At 36.5% G+C, this 16689-nt stretch overlaps 1 protein-coding gene across 4 annotated transcripts in view; it reads left to right on the forward strand.

The window, feature by feature from the left end:
- Nucleotides 1–16689, forward strand: part of CCDC15 (coiled-coil domain containing 15) — a 57271-nt gene that overhangs the window by 10544 nt on the left and 30038 nt on the right. For 3 of the 4 annotated variants that reach the window (XM_069080290.1, XM_069080291.1, XM_069080293.1), the window contains exons 5-9: nucleotides 1988–2101; nucleotides 10844–10951; nucleotides 11548–11625; nucleotides 14181–14270; nucleotides 15953–16056. In XM_069080290.1, the coding sequence (XP_068936391.1) occupies nucleotides 1988–2101; nucleotides 10844–10951; nucleotides 11548–11625; nucleotides 14181–14270; nucleotides 15953–16056 (494 nt within the window). The remainder of the gene's footprint in view (nucleotides 1–1987; nucleotides 2102–10843; nucleotides 10952–11547; nucleotides 11626–14180; nucleotides 14271–15952; nucleotides 16057–16689) is intronic. The other variant, XM_069080292.1, reaches the window with a different exon arrangement.

The following is a 16689-nucleotide window of genomic DNA, read 5'->3' on the forward strand; positions in this document are numbered from 1 at the left end:
ATGTGTAGCTAAGGTTATAAAAAACACAGTATCATGAATTATTCTTGCTCTTATTATTTGCCAATGGTAGGTAGCACTGCCCTATGCCATGTGGTCAGGGAATCAAAGTCTCCTTTGTAAAAGACCTGCAGTAAGAAGTAAAATAAACTTTAAACCTTTATCACAATCACTGCATTGCCTGAAGGAGGATTCTCTAAATTGATCAAGCAAAAAATTCTGGGTGATGTTAATATTAGTAGCCTTTCCTTTCTCCACCAACACCCCTTCTCTGACTACAAACCTCTAATATTGGTAACGGGTACAATGACAGATAGAAGGCAAACAAAACAGAATGTATGTACTTTTTAAAATGGCAACTTTACTTAGAAAATCATGAAGATATAGTGCATGTAATTAATTGAAGATGACAGTGATCGCTATCTGTGTTTATGCATAGCTAAAAAAGCTTATATATGACCCAGTGTCCTTTTCACATTATGAATATGTAAACATACTTTTATATGAAACTGTGGTTGTGATTTATAAAGCCTACCACTTTTATTTACTGCTATCTTTAGCTGTTTATAAAGAGGAATAGTTTATTATGTACCCTTTCTTCCTGTAGGAAGATTCCAGTTGTAAAATAATTATACTGTAGTCTTATTTAAGACATGCTAGGGGCGGTTAGTTGGCACATGATAGTGAATAGAGCACTGGCCCTGGAGTCAGGAGGACCCGAGTTCAAATGCGGCCTCAGACACTTAACACAAAACTAACCGTGTGGCCTAGGGCAAGTCACTTAACCCCAATTGCTCTCCAAAAAGCAAAAAAAAAAATTTGTAATCCTATGGACCGAACACAATTTGTTTGGGGCGACTAGGTGGCACAGTGAGTAAGAGCGCTGGCCCCGGAGTCAGGAGGACCCGGGATCAGTTCCGGCCTCAGATACTTAACACCCACACAAAAAAAACTGGCCGTGTAACCTTGGGCAAGTTACTTAACCCCAATTGCTTAAAAAAAAAATAAAGACATGCTGTACTTTAATGAAAAGTAATAAGTAAATATCAGTATAATGGGTGGAAACAGAATAAATATGTAGGCAACATAAATATTAATAAAGGACCACATGACACTTTTGCTGAATATAGTATTAAAAATAATAAGCTTATCATCTGCATTAATTGGGGAAGGGAAGTTAGAACAAAGATTTTAAAGAAAGAATTGTTGTCTAAAAATGGTAAAGGGATAACGCAAAATGGGAGAGAAGAAAGTATATAGATGCTAACAAAACTTTTTTGGTGGGAAGGGTGTCTAGAAATGAAGGGTATGAATAAGGAATAACAAAAGCAGTTAGGTTGGTAAGGAGTAGCAGATAGAAGGATTCTTGCTCAGAGGTTTGCCATTTGGAGGAATGACTATAGTAATAATACTAACAGTACATTTATACAGAGCTTTAAAGTTTGCAACCCATTTTTTTCAGAGCAACTCTGTGACATTGGTAATAAAAGCAAAGTATTCCCTTATTACAGATGAGGGACTGAGTGTCTGAGTAGTTGTAAGTTGCTCCATCATCACACAGTAGGTGGCTAAGGTAAGATTCAGACACAGATCTGACTTGCAAGCAGAATGCTTTTTATGCTATACCTTGCTGCTTTTCAATGTGGGAATTATCTATTCAATAGCCACTCTGTGTGTTAATCTAGACTTTGAGTTCTGGTATTTTTGTGCTCACATTTAAAGTAAAAATATATAATGTCAAAAACTTATTTGACTAATAACTCTAAGGTAAAATGATGAAATAAAAATTGCTGAGTTGAAATAATGAAAATAAAGTTGTTATACAAAAATATTATCATGAGATGAAAATCTCTTGTGAAAATAATCCTCTTGTCAGAAGTTTGGCATGAATTTAATAGCAGGAGCCTATTTTCCTGTTAGAACACTTGTTGTTATTGGTATTAACACTTGTTTTTTTTTTCTTTTCTTTTTTCCTTGCTTTCTCTGGCAGCTTAGCCAAACTGTGAAACAAGCCCGTCAACAACTGGCTTCCCGAAAAACTACAGATGGAGAGAAGCCATTAGGATTTTCAGAAGAAAACGCAGAGAGTAACCCTACCCAAGAGGTAAATTAGTTTGCTAAAAAACTCCACTGAGCCAAAATAACAGTTCAGAATGAACTCTAAGAGACTATGAGTGTAAAAGATATGTTTAAAGAGTATTCTAAAACTGATAAGTCTACAGATTAAAATTTCATTCTATGATGTCTTTTATATTTTCTTCAAAGTTCCTGAGATTAGATGCTGAACTCATATAACCTTGTGTTGTCTTAGTTTATAGAATTCTTGATTAGAGGTTTTTACAAAATTTCTCCATTACATCCTTTGAACCATATTTGCACTTCCTGCATTTCCAGTTGGTTGCTTGCTGAATATAGTTTCCTAGATGTCCTACCAGATGTCAAATTCAACACATCTAAAACCCAATTTATTATCTTTCCTTTCTCCCTCTAAAGCCCACCCACTTCTTTATTTTAAAAATTTATTTATTTTTAGTTTACAACATTCAGTTCCACAAGCTTTTGAGTTTTAAATTTTCTCCCTCCCTCCCTTCACTTCCCCCTCCCCAAGAAGGCATACAATCTGATACAGGCTCTACATATACATTCATATTAAACATTTTCACATTAGTCATGTTGTAAATAAGAATTATAACCACTGGAAAGAAAGAAGAAACAAAACAAAAAAGAGAGAAAGCAAATAGTATGTTTCAATCTGCATTCAGACTCCATAATTCTTTCTCTGGATGTGGATAGCATTTTCCATCATGAATCTTTTGGAGTTGTCTTAGAAACTTGCATTGCTGAGAAGAGCCAGCTGTGTCAGAGTCGGTCATTGCAGTGTTGCTGTTACTGTGTACAATGGTCTTCTGGTTCTGCTCTCTTCACTCAGCATCAGTTCATATAAGTCTTTCCAGGTTTTTCTGCTCATCATTTCTTATAGCACAGTAGTATTCCATTACATTCATATACTACAACTTGTTCAGCCATTCCCTAATTGATGGGCATCCCCTCAATTTCCAACTTTTTGCCACCACAAAAAGAGCTGCTACAAATATTTTTGTACATGTGGGTCCTTTTCCCATTTGTATGATCTCTTTGAAAACCTACCCATTTCTTCAGATTTCTTGATAACATCATTATCCTTTCAGTCACTCAGGTTCATAGCCTTGGAACCATCCTAAACTTTATCCTTTATTTCACTTCCACATTCAATAAGTTTCCAAATTTTGTTGGTTCTGTCTTTATAATACATTTCTTCATTGCCCTTCTCTCTACTCACATTGCTGCTATTGTAGTAAAAGCCCTTATGTCCTATTATCTGCATTTTTGCAATAGCCTCCTAATTGTCTCTGATTCTGGTCTCTTTTCTCTCTAATACATTCTCCTTATAACTGTCAAAATAATCTTCCTAAAGCATAGTTCTAACTGTGGTATTCTTCAGGTCAAAAATCTTCAGTGGTGTCCTTTTACCTTGAGGACAAAATACAAACTCATAAGACTGCTTTTTAAGGCCTTCCACAATCTGAGTCTCAGTCTTTCCATACTTATTTCATAGAATTCGTATGTAACATACATACATTCTGAGGTACTAGATGTGCTACTAGCTGCTTTTTCCTCCCACCATGAAATTAACATTCTATCTACCTTCACATATACAAGCATAGCTGAAATGTATTCTCTTTTAACATCTACATTTTAGAATCTTTAGTTTCTTTCTAGGCTTAACTCAAGCAGAAGCCTACTCTCTTGTCCCTGTCCCCCTTAGTTTTAGCATCTTCTCCCTCCTCTGTATTCACACTATATCTCCCTCCACATAGATTTTTAAATTTTTAAGAAAAGGGACCATTGTTTTATTTTTCTTTGTACTTCCAGCACCTAGCACAGTACCTTTATATATAATGAGTGAATAAAAAATGGTTGTTGAATTAAGTTCTATACTGACTCTTCCTTAAGTTAGCTTCTTATTAAGCATATACTTGAGTACTTCTTTGAGTCTATGATTACTCCCTGTAATGATGCAATCAATCCACACCTCATCCTTTGCTATTCCTGTCCATGTCCTATTTCCTGTTCATGTCCTTTCCTAAATCTTGCATAAACTGTCTATCAGACCTCTGAGGGCCTTCTGCTAGTACTTTTTAACATTTTCTTGGTGCCAGTATAGCCCTCAGGCTGCCCATCTGATATACCTCACTCTAATTATATGAATAGTCCACATTTTTTTTCTGACTGTAAATTTTCTGGATGATATTTTTATTCCACTTTTTGCATATAAATAATTGTTGGTAAATATAGTTCAATCTACTTACATCTATTAATGTATCTTTCAGTTCCCACTGGTTTACTTGTTAATATCCTTGAAAACTGAGTTGTATAATGATTAGCAGCTATATGGCATCACCATTTTTAAATGGGTATTTGTTTCAAAGACTAGCTTACTTGAATCATTGAAAGTGCTTCATAGGGGCGGCTAGGTGGTGCAGTGAGTAAAGCGCTGGCCCTGGAGTCAGGAAGACCTGAGTTTGGTTCCTGCCTCAGACACTTAACACCCACACATACACACACACACACACACACACACACACACACACACACACACACAAAACTAGCCATGTAACCTTGGGCAAGTTACTTAACCCCAACTGCCCTCCAAAAAGCAAAAAAAAAAAAAGTGCTTCATGGTTTTCAAAATCTGTTCAGTTGTGGACCCATCTCATCATCCATCTACATTGCCTGCCTGTTCAAGATATTGGACTGTCAATGGACCACCAATCCAGTTAGGTGTTGTAATTAGGACAGTAGACATTTTTAATCCATTTAGCTTTTCTAGTGTGGCCACTTTCTTCTCTTGAGTAATCTTGTATTTCTTAGAGGAAAACCATTAATATTCTATGGCTTGATGCAGTCAGCACAATGGCAGCTCCAAACAGAACCATCTGGCAGATTTTACCATCTCCAGGAAATACCTTTATTTGGATTCTCTGCAAGATATTCTTCATGATAGTGGCCAGTACTTTGACGACAGTCTCCCTATTTTATGCCTCATTTTAATAGTAAAAGATCATTGAACAAGCCTTGATCAAACAAAACATTTTTTCTGGTTGAATATATGAAAGAATCTTAACATTTACATGGGAGACACTTCTGCCATAGAAAAGTCTTTAAGGCTCATTTTTTTGCTGCTGAGTGAAATGATATTCTATAATCAAAAAAAGAAAAATTTTGTATTTCCTGCACTTTTTAGTTACCAATATGACTAGGAAGATATTATCTGTTATAGAAAATTGTTTGTAGAAACCCTCCTTTCACTCATTTTCATCAAGAATTTCTATGTAGGTAGATCGTTCTCATGGAGATTTTATAGAAACATGAAAGTAGACTTACTGTATTGGTAAGTTGTTGCTTTTCTGTCACTTTGCTAGGCCTTTCTAATTTGTTCTTGATTTTTTTTTTTTTGGTAATCTGTTCAAATCCATTGACTCAAATTATTTCTACATAAGTAACTAATAGTTTCCTGGCTGTTGTGGTGATGTTCAGGGTACATCATGTTTACACCTTCAGAATCTCTTATTGAAAGAATGATATAGGGGTATGAGGCTACTGTTTAGTATTTGTCACCACAATCATTCAAGCTTTGAATGTTGTTTCAGCTTTGCAGATATAAACAGAAAGACAGGATGGCTAATTGGATAGAATATTGGACTTGTCAGGAAAACTTGTGTTAATCACTTGACCTTTTCCTGCCTCCATTTTTTTCATCTGTAAAATGGATATAACTATAGCACCTACCTCAAAGGAACTGTTTTGAAAATCAGATTTGATAATATACATAGTGTGCTTTATAAGTCTTAAAGTGCTATATAAGAATTATTGTTACAAACTTTTGACTCATTTAGTTTCAAACCATATTTTCTAACATTTTTTACCATCCTTTTTTGTGCCTACGTTTACTTTACATTGAAGTCCCTGAATATTATTGAGCATGTATTGTCTTGGCTTGGAGGATCTTGTCAAGTGCTTCATAGAATTTCTTTACTTTTCTTTTCCTCTGAACCAAATATTTTTATATGAGTTGTAATTACCTCCATAGGGATCTTTTTGCTTATATTCATCAAAAGCATTTCAAGGTAAGATGATCAAGTGTCTCATGTAATAATATTGCTTGTTGCCTTTAAGTATAATGAACCAGCTCTCTTAACTACTCTATTCACCTTCTATTTATTTATCTTCAATTTCCTTGTGTCTTCTTGCTTTGTGTATTGAGGATGTCAGCATTAAAATTGTTCGGTTTCTCTTATAATATAGTAACTCATTTTTCTTTGGATAAAGATTTTTATTAGAGTACCAACTATTACATTTCATGTTTATAGAAAGTCTAAAAGTAATTTGATTCATAGCATCTTTTAACCCTTTTGATACCACTGACATCCTTACTACAGAAGGAGAAGGAGGCATATCAGGAGGGATGTTTTCTGTTTTCACAGGTTTTCATATTTTCATGGGTTGCTGTGGCCAGATGGTAACTGAGCTACTAGTTTTGACCTCTCCAGACTTAAATAGATTGGCTCTTAGACCACAAACTTGGTATGACCTTCATCAACATAACCGAGGCCTTCTACATTGTGATGAGGCTTCAGAGTAGGATTTTTCTGAAGCATTTGGTGATTGGAGGGAGGTATTGGAGGAGAAAGAGAAAGGAATAAACATTTATATAGTGTCTACTATGTGCCTAGTACCGTGAATATCTTATTTCTTATACATAAGTCCAGAAAAATGTACTTTCTCCTTTTTTTTCAATTTCTCAAATGATTTACTTAGTTCTTCTTTGCTCTGTACTAAATGCATATTACCTCTGTAGCTATTTAGTGATATGGTTTCAATTAATAAATGTTTGGATAGGGACACTTGGCCTGTTTATGAGGTTTTGTGATTGAATGCTAGACCTGGACTCAGGAAAATCCAAGTTCAAATCCTGTCTCAGACACTTATAACCTGTGACTTTGAGCAAGTCACATAACTTATTTTCTTAATATCCTACCCGTCAAATGGGGATAATTACAATACCTACTTCATAAGATTACCATGAGGATCAAATGAGAATCTCAATCTAAGGTGCTTTTGCAAACCTTTAAAGCTCTATGCAAATGCGAGTAGTAGTTACATTGTTAATCTCTTCTCATTTTTTTAAATAGGGTTCAAATGAAAATGGTCCAAGTCATTATCCTTTTATTCTTATGTGTTTATATATCTTATATATTCTTATATGTTTAATGTTCTTCAGATAATATGGCTACTATGTGAATAGTATGGTTGTTTTTTGTAATCAAATGGGTATTGAGATGTAAGTTTATCTTCTGTAGACTCACTAAAGGCGACTTCAGAACAACTTCTAGCCACATTTAGAGACAGCATATGATAATGGATAGGATTCTAGATCTGGAATCAGGAGTATTTAACTATGAATATGTCACTTATGAACATGTAAGCACCGGAGACAGTATTTGAACCTGGACCTCATAGAGAAAGAAGGAATTACATTAGAATTTAAGGATTTACTAGAACTTGTTCTGGGCATTTTTCTCTGGCTGTCCACCATGCTGGAATGCTCTCCCACCATTGCTGTGACCACTGACCTCTCTAGCTTCTTTTAAGTCGAGCTAAAATCTCACCTTCTACAGGAAGCCTTTCCCAACCTCTCTTAATTCATGTACCTTTCCTCTTTTAATTATTTTCTGTTTAACCTGTATATGATTTGGTTTGTATATATTTGTTTGCCTGTTACCTCCACCCATTGTATTGTAAACTCCTCGACAGCCAAAACTGTTTTTTGTCTTTTTTGTGTCCTCTGCACTTAGCACCATGCCTGGCACACAGTAAAAGCTTAATTAAATGTTTATTGATTGATCTGTTGGGAGATGGAACAACATGAATAAATCCAAATCAGCAGAAAGCATTAGATATTTAGGGAGCATGATGAGTAGTTTATTTTGACTAAAAAGGAGAGTAATGAGTTCTCTTCTCACTAGAGGTTTCCAGGTAAAAGTTCTGTGACTTCTTGTCAGTTACGTTGTAGAAGGGAAATCTTATATAAGTTTGAGTTCGACCAGGTGACCTCTGAAATCCCTTTCAGCCCTGCAATTCTGTAATATGAAATAATTTGGGAAAGATAAGATGAGACATATGAGGGCACAGGGTGGTGGGGGGTGGGAGAAAGAGAGAATGAATCTTGAATGCTGAACCAAGGAGTTGGAATAATCAAAATTAGTTCCCATGAGTTCAGTTATCATTTATATGCTCATGATTCCCAGATCGTATTTCTATCCCTAGTCTCTGCTAAGCTCTAGTCATGTATTTCTAACTGCCTCTTGGAAATTTTAAACTAGAGATCCCCATAGAAATGTTAAAAATATGTCCAAAACAACATTAAATTTCCCCTAACCTGTCCACCCATAATGCTTAAGAGATGAATCCCCTGAAAGTAGAGTTTCCATCAGCTCTACTGGTTAGGGATATCCTCTTTTCCTGACTTATTTCAGTATTTTCCCTTTAGGTGATTTCATCTTTTTTCAGAAGCCAAGTTATTGAAAGCGTGGTGACATACACTACTGGAGTAGTTTATAAGTGCTACCATTTGTGATGTGGCACAATGCTGAAGCCCTGAAAACAGTGATTGGATTGTTTGTTTTAAGGCAGCTGGGTTTTTTTTTTTTGTTGTTGTTGTTCACTTTACCCCTGTCTGGGAATTAACCATTTTCCAGTCAGTTGGAATTTATAAAAGGAGAATTAATTTGGAGCCTCTAGAAACCCCTTCATGAAAGCATAGGACAAGTGTCTAGAGCCATACAAATATATCTTGATCCCAAGGCGCTTAGATGGTACAGTGAGTAAATCACCGACCCCAGAGTCAGGAGGACCCAAGTTCGGTTCCAGCCTCAGACACTTAACACCCACACAAAAAAACTAGCCGTGTAACCTTGGGCAAGTTACTTAACCCCATTTGTCCTCCAAAAGGCAAAAAAAAAAAATCTTGATCTCTGTCCTCCTGGTATAGGTGTTGGTGCTGTGTGCTGGTACATAATTCCCCTAACTTCTCCACCCATAATACCACCATCCTCCTAATCCTTTGCTGATCCTTAGTAGTTAGTGCCATTATAAAACTCAAATGGGATAATGTATGTAAATACTTTATTAGTCTTAAAGCAGGATATAAAGACTAACTGTTGCTGCTGCTGTTGTTATTTTGATTATGATTATTTCCTCTATATGGTCAATTGTAAGTTAATTATAGAATTCAGTTTTTACCTGATCAGGAATCTGGTGAGACAGCTGCTTTTCTGCGTAAGCACTGCCCAGTGACGTACTTTCTAAGGCCTTTAGAAACACAGAATATTTAGCAGTACTATGTTTTAGAGTGTCAGGTTGGTTCCAGGATACTGGTAGAGGAAAGTGATTGAATCAGGATTATTAGATCCTGGGGTCTGACATGGGGCATTGTGTGGAGCATGCTTCAGTGATTTGACTGATGTTTTTCCAGAAAGAGTCTGTCCACAAACTTTACTTGAAACCATTATTCACAGGGAGAGAGAATTAAATCAGATATAACAATCATTATTCACAGGGAGAGAGAATTAAATCAGATATAACAATGTTATATAAACCAGTCTTATATATCAAAGGCACCACTTGGTTTAAAGTATTATTTTTATATTGAAATCAGAAAATCAGTGCTTCCTCCTCAAGACTATTTGTGTGTTTCCTGGGTAAAGCATTAGGGAACAAAAATTCACTTCTTGTGAGCAGTGACTGAAAATGGGACTAAGACTTCTTTTGTAAGTGAAATCAAGTTTAATACCCCTCCCTCAAGCCTAGACTACTTTCTACCCCCTTAATTACCAGGGGTGGGAACCTGCCACTCAGGAAAGGAAGAGGATCTATAACTCCAGTTGCTCTAAACTATTTCCTTGTAGGGCTTGCCTTTAGTCACATCAGAATCACCCTGGCTGTAAATGTTATTTCAACTGTAAACATAGAAACAAAAAATGTCCTTGCTTATCTTCTTGCCAGATTATAAAACCATGAACCTTCTGGAATTGTTTCCATTTTATTTTATTTTTTTGCCTTTTGGAGGGCAATTGGGGTTAAGTAACTTGCCCAAGGTTACACGGCTAGTGTTTTTGTGTGGGTGTTAAGTGTCTGGGGCTGGAACCGAACTCGGGTCCTCCTGACTCTGGGGCCAGTGCTGTACTCACTGCGCCACCTAGCCACCCCTAATTGTTTACATTTTAGAACACAAGGGCAAGTAGCAGTCAGTGTAAATGGTGTCTTTTGCAATCAGACTTAGGAGGTATGATATTTGTTGGCATACATCACCTATCCTATTTTATTCCATAATGTGTCAAACTTGACCTTCTAAAGTTAGAGAACCTCACTGAAGACTCTCACCAAAGCCTAGAGTATGACCAGTCACATATTACTCCTGTTTGCAGAAGGTAATAGCGAAAGGACTCTCCTGAAAGATCAGAAAGATATGCTCCTTCTAGCCCAGGCAGAGCAGAAGGAAGAGGAGATGGAGCAGCAGAAAAGAAACTCCTCTGGGTTACTTGCTAAGACTATAATGCTGCAGTTGCTTTGGCAGTATAAAGTTAGATTCTGAGAAGTTGGTTAATTTATCTTTATTATCTCTTGATGTACCAGATTAACTCAGCCTGTCAGGACTTCTCCCAAGGCTTTTGATGAAACCTAGAGTATTATTTCTAGTGTATTGCCCTTTCCCAGACTATTGGATGTTTTGTTTGTTCTTTTTCAGAAAATATATTTTGGGCAGCTATCATCTGTTACTACAGATGAAAAGGGTACAGAAAAGCCCTCTCCTAACCATCTTCCAGGCAAGATACAGGACCAGGAGGCTAAAGAGGTAAGCAAACCATAGGAAATAGCTTCTTGTAATTTGAATAGAACTTGCCAAAACTATACTGCAAATGGTTTGGGAATATAGCATTAGGACCTTAATGGAACTTGAAACATCTATATTAAAGTCCTTCTTTTTACCTATATTACCCTACTAAAATTATCCATTAGCTTTTAATGAAATCCTAGTATATTATCACTATCATATTACCTCTACCTTAAGGTAGAGGTAATTGACATTTTATATTTTTTTAATTAAAACACTTTTCAAACAGTCATCATGGGTTTTACTAGTTAGGGAAGGACAAAAACATTCATTCCCTATGGAATCTTACAGAGGGCAAGTGGTACTCTATGTTGATGACAGCAGCAAAAAAAGTAATAACTACTTAGGGTTTGGGTTGGGACTTATTAGGACTGTATTATAACTTCTTTGTGGACAATAGCAATAAGGTTTATGGAGTTGGGATAAGGGTTGCATGTCCTATGTTATGTTGTAAAATATAAATTACTCTAAGGCTGTCATCAAAGTATAAAGGAGTATCACTAGTGTATTTCCTCCATTTGTAAACAAAAATGTATATTTTGGTTTTTTGTTTTTAGAAAACATTGTCTGATATGAAAACCGATATCACCAGGGAGCCTACAGAACAGACTGAAGAGGAGGGGGAGCCACAGAGAGTAATCTCCTCAGGATTAGGGCTGGGTTTACTGGCACTGTTAACTGTAACTGGTTTGGCAGTATAGAGTTAGTACTACCTGGGCATGGAACTAAGAGAATAGTGTCCTATTTTATTCCATTATATGTCAGAATTCCTTAGACTATTAAAATTGCCCCATACTTCTCACTGCAGCCAAGAGTGTTTTTCCTCAAAAAAGTCCCTATGTGGACCATTTATATATGGGGTTTGTGTCTTTATAGAAAACATTTTATTGGCTACCAGTATTTCCCTCAAATATCACCATAGCAAATGAAGGAAGGAGAGAGAAGTTGCCTCTTAAAGGCCACTGGGAACTTTTACCTGGTCTTTATGCTTCAACAGAGATCAGGCAGAACAGAGAAGACAGACAGAAGTAACTTGGAGTGGGACTTGCTAAGATTAAAACGAGTCAATGTTGGGAGAGCAAGTAAGAGACTGGAAAGTTGGGGATATAGTTTAGATTTTCACCTTTTTCCTTCAATTTCGGGTCTTCCTAAGAGGTGCTAGAACTTCTAATCCTGGTGCTAGGAATCCTCTCTCCAGTCGTTGAACTCTGCAATGTAGTTTTTTTGGCACTAGGAATCAACTAAGCTGGTATTCTACAAACACAAATTTCTTAATCCCAGGGTAAGAGATGAATTCCCACTGAAAGTAGAGTTTCCATCAGCCCTACTGGTTGGGATATCCTCTTTTCCTGACTTATTTCAGTATTTTCCCTTTAGGTGATTTCATCTTTTTTTAGATGCCAAGTTATTAGAAGCATGGTGACATACACTACTGGAGTAGTTCATAAGTGCCACCAGTTGTGATGTGGCACAATGCCGAAGTCCTGAAAACAGTGATTGGATTGTTTGTTTTAAGGCAGCTGGATTGTTTTTTTTTGTTCACTTTACCATGGCTGGGAGTTAACCATTTTCCAGTCAGTTGGAGTTTATAAAAGGAGACTTAATTTGGAGCCTCTAGAAACCCCTTCATGAGAGCATAGGACAAGTGTCTAGAGCCATACAAAAATATCTTGATCCCTGTCTTCCTGGTTTAGGTATTGGTGCTGTGTGCTGGTACATAATTTGCTCTTGTTTTCCCCCTGTGCAGGAGGGAATAGGATATGTTAGTGTTGAGTAGTGCCCATTTACACAATTAAAGAGGGAACGCTGAGTAAACACCCTTGAAGTGGTAAAGAGGGAGATCATAGGTTATAACCTTTTTATTTTATTTTATTTTTAAAGCAATCAAGGTTAAGTAACTTGCTCAAGGTTACACGGCCAGTTATTATTTCTGGGTATGGTGCTGAGTATCTGAGCCCGGTCATCCCGACACTGGAGCTGGTGTCTTACTCGCTGAGCCACCTGGCCGCCCCTAAGCAATTGGGGTTAAGTAACTTGCTCAAGGTTACACGGCCAGGTGTTTCTGGGTGGGTGCTAAGTGTCTGAGCCCGGGATTCGATCTCCAGGTCTTCTCAACACTGGATCTGGTGCTCTTACTCACTGTGCTACCTGGCCGCCCTGGTTATAACCTTTTTAAAAAGAGGAGAAAGTGTGATGGGAGGAACTGTCTCATGATGCTGAAAATGTCTTTATTTTCAGTATATATACTATAACTTTTTCCTCCATCCAATTCATATTGTTTTCTTTGCTATACTAGTAATTTGTCCCCTTTATGTATTCGTTTCTGTATTTCATTTAATCACAGTAAGTGTTGAGTGTATCGAGCAGCTAATGTATGCAAGGCACTGTACTCAGATGTCCTTGGGTTACTGTTCCTCTCATCTCATGATGTAAAAATGCTTATCAGAGTTATCATCCTTCTGTTGTGATTTAGGTGGGGGGAAAGCCATCTTTTTTTTTAAGGGGAACTTTTAGAAATCACAAAGAGGCAATCAGCAAATAAATTCTTAGTCTGAGAGTTTTTTGAGTGAAATCAGGTCAGAACTTTTATAATGCTGGTATTAGATGACAGGACTAGTCCACCCTTATGTCATATTGGATTTTTTCTTTATCTCTGGGAGGTATAATTTGAACCATCTTATTAAAATCTGCACAATAAGCTTGTTGTAATTGAATTTTATTCTAATGGAAGAAATAAAGTTTCATGTCCCTCTTTGCTATATAATTAAGGACATATTTCATGTTCTTGCTTCTCTTGCATTCCCATAAAGGGAAGTGAATCTGAATTATAGATATCAGACCCTGAGTTTTTGGAACCCAGACCTTTATTTGTAAGGCTTGGATTCAGCCCTGAACAAACTCAAGGCGTGTACAAAACACCAAAATTAGTGTTAACTTCAAGATGTTGTTTATCTCTCTCACCAAACTATCCATTGTTCTCTACTCTGTGGTCTTTGTTAACTGACTTCCTCTGAAGCTGGCCTCTTTCTTTTATATTTTATTCTTCTATGTGTAGTTGTTTTGAGTTTGGGTTCTTCATAAAACTTAACTCGGTGTTGAAAAATAAAAGAATAACAAAGTATAAAAAAAAACAGTACTCTGGCCAAGTTTTCATAGTTTGACATTTAAATACAGTTGGATTGTTTTGTAGGTTCATGGTGGTCCTCAATCAGGATTAAGAAGTGAATTACATTTGCCATCATTTGAATGTGGAATAGACCAAGAAGAAGACAAGAAGGAGGTATGTGAAATGTACTAACTTAAATGCACTACCATTGAACTTGTGCATTCCTGAAGTACCTGAAATAGCATCTGACCAAGAAGCTAGGTGGCAGAATGGATAGAGTGCCAGGCCTACAGTCAGACAGACTCATCTTCCTGAGTTCAAATATAGCTTCAGACACTTACTAACTGTTTGACCCTGGGCAAATCACTTTGCCTCAGTTTCCTAATCTATAAAATGAGTTGGAGAAAGTAATGGCAAACCACTTCAGTATCTTTACCAAGAATACCCCAAATGAGGTCATGAAGAGTTGGACATGACAATAACAAGAAGAAGCCAAGAACTGAAACTACAAAATCCAAAAGCTTTGAAGCAGTTACAATAATGACCAAAAAGTGTAATTACAACAGTAATAAACTACTCTTCATTATCTTCAAATTATCCCAAGACTTCAGCAGTTTAGTTACCATCAAGTATATTTACAGCAAAATCTGGAATCTTAGACTAATCCTAAGTTGTGCTTAATGATTCATATAATTTTGATTTGCTTCAGTAACTTAAATATATGCTTTTGGTCAGTTTAGGGACTTTTCCTTGTTCATTTTATTGCCTCATTAGAGGCTATTAAACTAAACTTAGTTTAAACTAATGTTCTTTGGGGTGGCTAGGTTGTGCAGTGAATAGAGCACCAGCCCTGGAGTCAGGAGGATCCGAGTTCAAATGTGCCCTCAGACACTTAACACTTACTAGCCATGTGATCTTGGATAAGTCACTTAACCCCAGTTGCCTTGCCTTCCCCCTCCAAAAAGCAAAAAAAAGAAAAGAATTAAAAAAAACCCCAAACTAATGTTATTTTACTCAGGGACTGGACATTATGCTAATATGACACAAAAACCCTTTGCCTCCCGATAATAATAACAACAATAATAGTAATAGCTAACATTTATATAGCACCTTCTATGAGCTAGGCACTGTGCTAGGCACTTTACAAATATTAATTCATTTTATCCTTAAAACCACACTGAGAGATAGGTACTATTCTTATCTCTGTTTTATAGATGGGAAAACAGGCAGACAAGGGTTAAGGGACTTGCCCAGGGTCATGCAGCTAGTAAGTTTCTGAGGTTAAATTTGAGCTCCAGGCCCAATGTTCTATCCATTGCACCATTTAACTGCTTTCAAGAAGGTCATATCCTAAAACTCAATGTTTAGATAAGTCAACCATAATAGCATTTGACTTCATGTTACTTAACCGTTTGGACAAATACTCTTCCAACTTGTATCTCAGCTGTGAGATTATCCTTACCTAACAGAGTTCTCATGAAGAGAACTTAAATTGATTCTTATTATGTTGCCTACTTTAGTGTTACATACCTTTTTCTCTGTAGCTTTCATGTTTTTACCAAAGAACAAAAAGTAGACATAACCTTATTTAGGAGGACAGACTAAATTGATAGTGCTTTGTCTTTGTCCCCAACATATCTTTAAATAGTCACATATGTTGAGGTGTTTCAGAAGTGCAGTTTAAAGCACTACTTCTAATGAATATCTGAGGTGGAGGGAAATTAGGATGTTTTCAAGGCCCTTTTCCAGTTTCCTCATATGTGAAGTAGATATATTGTCATTTGAGAGTCCTCTGAGAGCTGGCTATTAGCAAATTATATTATAATATATAAAATATTATAATGCTTTTCTTTTAGCGGCAAAAGCAGTATTTAAGATACAGAAGACTTTTCATGGATATTGAGAGGGAGCAAGTAAAGGAACTAGAGAAGCAAAGAGAACTTAGGAAGAAAATTGAAAGGTAAGCCTTCTGGATTTCATTGGGAACCTAAAATGACCATTTCATCTTCTCTAGGAAAGCAGGGGTACTAGATTTTGTTTTAGATCAACAAAGCATTTGACAGTCTCTTGTACTATCCTTGTGAACAAGGTAGATAGATGTAGGCTAGATATTAGTATGATTATGTGGATTCATAATTTGTTGTATGATTGGACCAGTGAAGACATATTAATGACCCACTCTCAGCTTTGAAGAGAAGTCCATAGTGGAGTGCCCAGGGATTTATTCTCAGCTCTCTGCTTTTGATTATTTTTATTAGTGACTTGGATAAAATTGTAGAATGTAAATTTATAGATACCATGAAGCTGAGAGGGATGCTAATGTGATGGAAAACAGGACCAAAAAGATACTCCACAGGCTAGAGCAATGGCCATAAATTAACAACACGAATTTAATAAGGACAAATGTCTGCATTTTCCTTAAAAGTTAGTTTTATGGGTACAGTTTGGGAAAGTCATTGCTGAGATACCTGTTCTGATTAAATAGATCTGTGGATTTTTATACCCTTGTAAGCTCAATATGAGTCAACATAATTAATGCTATCTTAGACATTCAGAGGGGCCTAGTGTCCAAAATTCTGCTGTGGTCAAATCA

The sequence above is a fragment of the Petaurus breviceps genome, unplaced genomic scaffold, assembly GCF_028583685.1.
Source record: "Petaurus breviceps papuanus isolate PSGF00001 unplaced genomic scaffold, PetGlider_PUasm1.0 91133, whole genome shotgun sequence".
Classification (NCBI taxonomy): domain Eukaryota; kingdom Metazoa; phylum Chordata; class Mammalia; order Diprotodontia; family Petauridae; genus Petaurus; species Petaurus breviceps.